Source organism: Melanerpes formicivorus, unplaced genomic scaffold, assembly GCF_026170545.1.
Source record: "Melanerpes formicivorus ecotype bairdi unplaced genomic scaffold, bMelFor1.0.p_v2 SCAF_50, whole genome shotgun sequence".
NCBI lineage: Eukaryota > Metazoa > Chordata > Aves > Piciformes > Picidae > Melanerpes > Melanerpes formicivorus.
The window spans coordinates 4,395,221-4,403,807 of NW_027142402.1; the positions used below are offsets into that span (position 1 = coordinate 4,395,221).

Genomic DNA, 8,587 nt, shown 5'->3' on the forward strand with positions numbered 1-8,587 from the left:
ACTGTGGCAGGCCCTTGCAAAGGTGGATGTCACAGTCTCAAGCTGTGCCAGGGGAAGTTTAGGCTTGAGGTGAGGAGAAAGTTCTTCACAGAAAGATTAATTGGCTTTTGGAATGGGCTGTTCAGGGAGGTAGTGGAGTCACCATCCCTGGAGGTGTTCAAAAAGGGATTGGACGTGGCACTTCAAGCCATGGTTTAGTTGTCATGAGGTGTTAGGTAATAGGCTGGACTTGATGATCTCTGAGGTCTCTTCCAACCTGGTTGATTCTATGATAACCTCTATGTAACTAAATTCCTCTTCAACCTGCCTAAATCCCAGCCTGGTTTATGTGAACATCCTTAAATGGTCTGATGTGGAACAAATGAACAAAGACAGACACAAATCTAACTCAGATAACAATGTAGTATTATCATAGAATTGTCAGGCTTGGAAGGGACCCCAAGGATCATCCAGTTCCAACCCCCCTGCCATGGGCAGGGACACCTCACACTACAGCAGGTTGCTCAGAGCCACATCCAGCCTGGCCTTAAAAACTTCCAGGGATGAGGCCTCCACCACCTCCCTGGGCAACCTGTTCCTGTGTCTCACCACCCTCATGGGGAAGAACTTTTCCCTAACATCTAATCTAAATCCACCCTCCTCTAGCTCGGATTATTAGTTAATAATAAAATGCTTTTATCCTGCTTCAAGACAGGACATACCTTTCCAAAGTTCTTTGACTTTGGATGCTTTTTTAACCAAAAGGAAGCTATTTTTGTAGTTGCCTTCCTTGCAGTCACACATTTCTTGTCAGTAAACCCCCTCAGTTTAACACTGAATCATCAAGACACAATGAGTGAAGCATTGCAAGTGCATTGGATCCTTGCACTAGCTGACTGACAGGTTGGGGTGAGATATACAATAAAAATAGTTTTGCTCAACCCAAAGTTTGTAATTATTCCACAACTGGCAGCAGGAGATGTGCAGGCAGATGTGGGAGCCTGTTCTCAGCCAACGTGATTTATTCTGTATTCAGTTTCAACACAGAACAGAATTGAATGTCCACATCAGTAAAAGCCCCATGGAGGTGATTAATTCTCCCAATATGTTTTGTCTGATGTTCTCTTTCAAGGATTCTTTCCTTTACTTGTTGAGCACATGTCTTGACTAACATTTTGGATGCATTTTTGCCTTGAAAAACCAGAGCATGCCCAAGGCCAGAGCACTGTGTGTGTGAGAAACTGCATTTCTGAGAGGATTTTCAGGTTCACAAAGAATTCCTTCCTTGAAAGCAAACTTGTATTTGCCTGTTGTTACAATGAATGCAGTCTGAATCTTCTTGTGTTCCAGACTGTAGTGCAGTCAACAAAAGATGTGTATGGAGTCAATCTCTCAGATGTTCCTTCAGAGGATGACCTCACAATATATGCTAGGTGAGATATCTCTGACTGATTACCACAAGAAGTCTAACTGGAGCTGGTTGAGCAGCTTGTCAAAGTGCTGCCTTTGATTAAGCTTACTGAAATGACACATTTTGGAGGTACTTTGGTGCATATAGGCTCTCCTGGGTTTAAAATAAAAGCATTTGCAGATATCTGTGTCCCCTCTCAGTGGAAGTTATTGAGAAGTCTGAATGACTGGGGTTTCAGGCTCTGAGAGTTGGAGTCGTGCAGCCTGGAGAAGAGAAGGCTCCAGGGAGACCTTAGAGCAGCCTTCCACTACCTGGAGGGGGGCTGGAAGAGAGCTGGGGAGGGACTTTTTGTAGTGACAGGGTGAGGAGCAGTGGCTTTGAGCTGGAAGAGGGGAGACTGAGACTGGAGATTAGGAAGAAGTTCTTGACAGGGAGGGTGGGGAGCCACTGGAATAAGTGGCCCAAAGATGTCTTGGATGCCCCCACCCTGGCGGTGTTCAGGGCCAGGTTGGATGAGGCCTTGAGCAGCCTGGGCTAGTGGGGACATGTCCCTGCCCATGGCAGGGAGATTGGAGAAGATGATCTTCAAAGTCCATCAATTTCCCACCCAGTTCCTACACTTGGAGGCAGACTGCTGTAATGGCACACTGCATGGCCCCTGCAGGCCCTCCTCAGCAACTGGGAGCTGCTGCTTTACCCTGAGCAGTTAGAGGTAAGAGTTGGTAGGCAAGTATCAAGGTCCCACCTCCTAGCTCCCAACTCCACAAAACCAGCTGCTTTTATTCAAGGACAAGTTGGACCTTAGTCCTCTACAAGGCAGTTTCTGCATCTCCTGCAGGAGCTGTGAGCTGTCAGCACCCCAAGAGTAATCAGCAAATTAACTTACCAGGGAGGCAGTCCATGATCAGTGACTCCTATACCATGACTCAAAGACTTATTTTGGGATGTAATTTTCTTTCATTTGATGACTTTTGGGGGATAATTCTTTTGCTTTCTTTGGGTTATTGTCCTGCCTCTCCCAGGTTTGTTCAGCTGGGACAGAGCCAGCACAAAATAGACAAGAGCAGCCAGCAGCTTTGCTCAAAGCACCACCTGGATAAGGTTATAAATTTGTAAGTATTTTCTTTTTCCTGTTGCTTTTCCCTTTTGTCATTAGACCTGAACAATTCCTCAGCTAAATTGACTGTTAAATTGTTTGAGAGTCACACTTCTGTTCTTTCTGCTGCATAAGGGGATTCAGTGCATGGGATGGGGAATTAGGTTCCTACTTCTCCCATGTAACTTCAAAAAAGTTACTGGTTTGGGGTTTTTTTTATGAGGTTGAGGAGGGAGCTAAGTTTTTGGTGCTTGTTGTGGGGGTTTTCATTATTATTTTTGCAATGCCAAGATTTTGTGATACTCAAAACTCTTAGCAGCCATGAGTTATCACAACACCAAGTGCTGAAGCTACTGGGTGTAAAAGGCAAATCCTTCTTGCTGTGACTTGATTTTGAAAGAGGAAGTTTGAAAGGGGTTGGTTGACCCTGTGGTGTTCATCATCAAAACAACCTCCAAAGCTGCAACTCAGTCTTTAGTGTGCACTTATCTGACTATATTTGTTCCAAGCAAGCTACTGCTGCCCTGTAGTTGTTTTAATGGACATTTCAGGAGCCTTGAGAGAGGTCAGGTGGGTGCTGGAGAAAGTAGGGTCAAGTGGGCATTGATTTCTGCTTTGTTTTGTGCACTCCTTGCCCATCTGTGTCACTGATGTCAGAGCTTCTTATTTTAACAGTGCTGCTTCAGTGATATTTGTGAACTCAAATGTGTGTTGTGGAAATACTGAGGAGAAAGTTCTGGCTTAAATTTAGAGACTCTTAAGTATGGGTTAGAAGCAAAAACTGGATACTTGAACAGGGACTACAAGTGATGTAGTGAAATAATACTGAAGAGGAGTAGATAGTGTGGAAGGATATTGGAGTTCCTCTCTTTGTTCATAGAAATTCCATTAAAGGAAACAGGGAAGAAATTGAGTTAGAGCTAAAAAGAGCTGGACTGCTTTTAGCACAATTTATTATCTCATATGTGAAGAGAGACTTTGAGTACTTTGCTGTGCTTGATGTTGGCTGACACAGTACAGCTGTTCCTAGTTCCCTTCTTCTCGTTGTGGTGTGGCATAAATACTGCTGTAGAAAAACCATACTCTCAGTCACTGCTTTGATGTACTTCTTGTATCTAGGGGTGTGAGGAGTTTGGTCTCTCCCAAACAGGGAATTCAGGGATTTGCTTCACTTCTGGAGAATAGCATGATCAGAGTTGTAGGACTCTCCAGGTGAGAGCTGGCTGGGGACTGGAAGAAGGAAGTCCATGTTGTGATGGTTTGTGAAATGTTCTACTGAAGTTTGTCAGGTAAAATGGTTTGGTGGTGTGATTTAAGGCCCAGCATGACTGGATTTAATGGGAGAAGTTGCCAGAAGAGCTGAGCCAAGTCTTAAGAGCTCCTTGCCACCAAAAGGGGGAGGTCATGCTCTTTCCCACCTTCCTTATCTTTACTTGTGCAGTTACTGGTGCAGCCTTTGCTACTTGGTACAGTGCTCCATGAATCCCTTCAGCCCATCAGTCTGCAGCAGGCTAATTCAGCAAAACCCCCAAATCATGTCCTGGAACAAAATGCTGTGAAACATGACAGTAAATCTGTGATACATCTACGTTGTTTATTGTGGCTCTGTCCCATTTGGGAGCTTGGACTGTTAACAGTCTCTAGCAAAACCCAGGAAGTACTAAACCTCATGGCACTTTAGCCCATCTGCTTTCAGACCTTTGCATGAGTATTCTCAGTACCCTTCTTCAACCTGTCCCTCTGTCTTCTCTGTGAAGTGATAAATGTCTCTTCATCCATTTCAGAGGACTGTTTTCCTCAAATAATAGGAAAAAGTAAGTCTAAGCTTTTCCTTCCCCACAAGAGCACAATAGTCCTCTTCTCTTCCCCTCCCTTTTTTCCTTCTTGAGTTCTTCTGATACTTGTTTTGGTTTGTCCTGCTTTTCTCTTTGTGAGGTCTAAATTTTGCATGAGTTTGTGTTCAGTGTAAGTCATCCCTTCTTGAAAGATTTATCTTTCCTCAGAGATCACCTTCCTGTATCAGGTGTTCTGACCACCTCTCATATTCCTTCTGTCTGCACTGTAGGGAAGCTGCTTCTGGATTGTAAAATGCTCCTTTGGATGTATAGCTCTGTAAAGAGAGTCTCTTTATTTTCCTCTAAGCTTTGAACTGCACATGCTGTTGGAGTTTCAGGTAATTGTGGGACCAGGATGCAGTCCAGGTTGTGCTGCTGGTTGGGTCTGTAAGATACGAGCTGCAGTTTTACTGGACAGAGAAGGCTTCTTGATTTTTCAGCCCTCTTCACTTACAAAAGATGTTGGTGCCTAGGGAAGAGTTCTGTTGAAAGCCTTTTCAAGAGCACAGCAAGTAATTTAAAGAGGTACCACTTATGGCGGGGGGAAAAAACCCAAACAAAAACTCTGCTGTGCCAGAGTAGGTTAGATGCATTTGCTCAGGATTCAAACAAGGCAACAGAGTACATTTTGACTCCTCCTTTAGATGTCCTTTGGAGACTTGAGGAGAGCTAATCAATGTTGAAACACATGTGGTGACTTTTACTGATATCTCAGAAGTATCTGAGAGCTAAGCACATCACTATGCACTTTCCCTTCAAAGTATGGAACATCCTCTTTGTAACCTAAGGTTTTAGGCTGTCTCTTCTCTTACTGTAGAGCTGGTGCTACTCTCAGTGAAACCATAACATCTTGAAGCCTACTCACAAGTGAGGTGAAAATAATTACACTTGGCATGTCAGGGGTGCTGTCCTTCATGATCACAGAATGTTAGGGGTTGGAAGGGACCTCAAAAGATCACCCAGTTCAACCCCCCCTGCCAGAGCAGGATCACCTAGAGAAGGTCACACAGGAACACATCCAGGTGGGTTTTGAATGTCTCCAGAGGAGACCCCACAACCTTTCTGGGCAGCCTGCTCCAGGGCTCTGTCACTCTCACAGTGAAAAAGCTTTTCCTTATGTTCACATGCTCCCTGCTCCAGCTTGCACCCTTTGCCCCATGTCCTATCATTGGAGATCACTGAGCAGAGCCTGGCTCCATCCTCCCCACACTGCCCTGCACATCTTTATAAACATCAATGAGGTCACCTCTCAGTCTCTTCCTCTCCAAGCTAAAGAGCTCCAGCTCCCTCAGCCTTTCTTCACAAGGGAGATATTCCCCTGCCTTCATCATCTTTGTGGCTCTGTGCTGGACTCTTTCCAGCAGTTCCCTGAGGTCTTTCTTGAACTGAGGGGCCCATAATACAATATTCCATATGGTGTTTATGTTCCTATCTATGTAATTTTCATTGGGAGGCCATAATGCTACAGGTCTCCAGGGAGATCTGATAGCCAAGTCATAGATAATGTGCTCTCCTTCAGGAGTCCATTGTAAGATATTAGACTTATGAAGTAGATTAGATTTTTACATGAATAGTGTTAGAGAAATGGCTTTAATTAACTGACTGGATAATACAAGCACTCTACAAATAGTTACAGCTTAATACAGGGTTATTAATAAGAACTGGCATGCATGAACATGAGGTTCTTTCAATATATTTTTATCATGTTGAAGCAAGGAGGTGGAAAATTGAGCTTTAGTTACTAAATACTCAAAATTAAATACACTTTGCTGTCCTAGTTTCTATTATGCCTAAGGAAATTACTTTTGACTCACCAGTGCTTCAGAGATGTCCTGTCTTTAGAAATACATAAATATGTGGAGAGATATAAATAGAGAGGGCATCAAAGCAGTGTTATGGCTTTGCTTTGTTCTTGTCTTCAGCTGGTCACTTGCTAGTGGACTAGACAGGGCAGCTGCATTTGAGTGAGTGACCTCCTTCGGTGTTAGGTAGTGACATGGGTAAGTTAGTGCAGTGTGCTGCTGTCTGAAGCCACTGCTAGAGGCAGCTTGAATGCTTGAAACTAGGTACGTATCTGCAGAAGCTATGGCTGCTTTGACAAGGAGTCTGCTTTTAACCCATGGGTGAGTATAAATAGTTCTGTTGCTACCTTGCAGTTGGCTGTGTGGAGCGTGTTTGATACTGAAGAGTTTGGCTTAGAACCATAGAACATTGAAAACTAGAAAGGACCCTGGAGGTCATCTGATCCAGTCCTCTGCTCAGATCCAATTAGATGAGAACGCTCAGGGCTCCATACACTTGGATATCCACAGGGATGGAGGTTCCACAGCCTCTCTGAGCAACAAGTGACTGACAACACTCACAATGGGGAAAAGTTCCCTTGTATCTGACCAGAGTATGTTGCAATCTGCACTCCCTTTGTGAAACTTGGCTTTTCATCACACACTCCAAGAAGAGTCTGGCTCCACAGACACCCTCCCATTAGGCAGCTGCAGGTGGCAATCAAGTCCACTTCAGCTTCCCCTCTCTGGGCTGGACAAACCCAGTGCTTGCAGTCTCTCTTTGCTTGCCACGTGCTTCACTCACCCCTTTAATCATCTTGGAGACCTTTGCTGGACTCACCCAAACATTTCATTGCCTGTCTTGTGCTGGAGAGCTCAGAAGTGGACACAGTGCTCCAGCTAATGTTCTCTGAAGCCCTGCATAGAGGGAAGCAATCACTTTCCTTGACCTGCTGGCTATGCAGTTGCCAACAGTTAAGAGTTCAAACACCAGCTTCTGACTGACAGGAGTGCTTAGAAAAGGTCATGACAAACTCAGGTGCTCCACAACTTTCCCAATTCCCTGGATTTCTCCTGAGTGTGTTTCAGTTTTAGGATTCAGAGACAAGATTTATTGTGTGAAGCTGTTTGAAAAAAGACTTCAATAAAATATGAGTGGTCCCAAGGTGCAGAGTGCTGTTGCTGGTAAGGAGTTGTCTAATTGCTGGAAATTAGATGGGAATTTCTTACCTGATGAACACTTTCTACATGTTGGTTCAGAATCTGTTCATAATTGGTACTGACTGCTGGATAGCTCAGTAAAGCTTTTCTGTTAGCTGCTGTACTGCATGGCACAGATCCGCTTCAGCTTGACCATAGCAGATCTGAGGGAGGATGAAGAAATGAGGACAGAGTGGAAGTATTCTGTAATGTGATTAGTGATGACTTTACCTAATTACCCTACTTGGAAAGCTGGGTCTCCTCAGGTCTGCAGTAGTGATAGAAATCTAGGTAAATGAATTAGCTGGTGGGGCACTGCCCTTTCAGTGACTCTTCTCTGTATTCCAAGGAAATTAAATACTCTCTCTCTCTCTCTGAAAAATTAGTACCTAAAGTTCAGAATCGTTTGCATGTTTGTTTTTGTTTTGTTTTCATTCTCCAGAGTACCCATCTCCTCCTTTTCTCAAGACAACATTTATGAAGTCCAGCCTCCAAGAGCTGATAGGAAATCAATAGAGATTTTCCATGCACACATTCAGGCTGGGAGAGGAAACATGCAGCCCCTGGGCAAAGATGACTTCCTCATGTACCGAGAGTACATCAGAAACAGATACATGTGAAAAGCAGCTGGGTTCTCCTGCCAAGGCTCTGCTGTCCTGAGAGGTCATTAAAATCAATTTCAGAAAGGCAGCCTGGGTTTGTTGGTTTGCAGTAATAAATTGATTAGCAAACATTTCTATTTATTATCCTTTTCTACTGTCCATTTACACTGTTGTGCTCTACAGGAACAGCAAAAAGAAAGAGAGAGAAAGAAGTGATTTAATGTCAACTCCTCAGCTGAAAGAGAAAAATGTGAGCTGAGAGACTCAAGTGAATAATCTGAGCACCTGCAGTCAGTGAAGAGTGTGGAGCAATTTATGGCAAAGAGAATATTGCATTTTAAGGGGGGGGGGGGGGTGGTTATGTTAATTTCTTCCACTGTTATGTTAATTTCTTCCACTGTTATGTTTGCTAATAAAGCTGAAGTGATTCCCACATAAGAATCAGAAGAGAATAGTTTGCTGCTTCTGTGTTCCATGACAGGAATCAATCATTTGTTTTCTGCTGTATCTTGAGATCTCCAGCAATCTGAGTGCTAAAAGGGCTGCTTACAACTTGCTGCTTTCCTAAGTGAAAAATATGTGGCTTATATCAACAACAGAGTTTGCTTCAAGAGCAACAAACTTTGTAACCCTGATTTGTGTCTAAAGTAACCTCACTGGTGTTAGTAGCTGCAGGATCTGTG

General features: G+C 43.9%; 1 protein-coding gene across 2 annotated transcripts in view; it reads left to right on the forward strand.

The window, feature by feature from the left end:
• The window catches only part of FIG4 (FIG4 phosphoinositide 5-phosphatase), a 41,783-nt gene extending 33,413 nt beyond the window's left edge, over positions 1-8,370 (forward strand). Inside the window, exons 21-24 of one of the 2 annotated variants that reach the window (XM_068160520.1) lie at positions 1,330-1,412; positions 2,413-2,502; positions 7,745-7,965; positions 8,088-8,370. In XM_068160520.1, the coding sequence (XP_068016621.1) occupies positions 1,330-1,412; positions 2,413-2,502; positions 7,745-7,922 (351 nt within the window). In that variant the 3' untranslated portion in view covers positions 7,923-7,965; positions 8,088-8,370. Of the gene's footprint in view, positions 1-1,329; positions 1,413-2,412; positions 2,503-7,744 lie in introns of both variants that reach the window. The other variant, XM_068160519.1, reaches the window with a different exon arrangement.
• Positions 8,371-8,587: the final 217 nt, after the last annotated feature.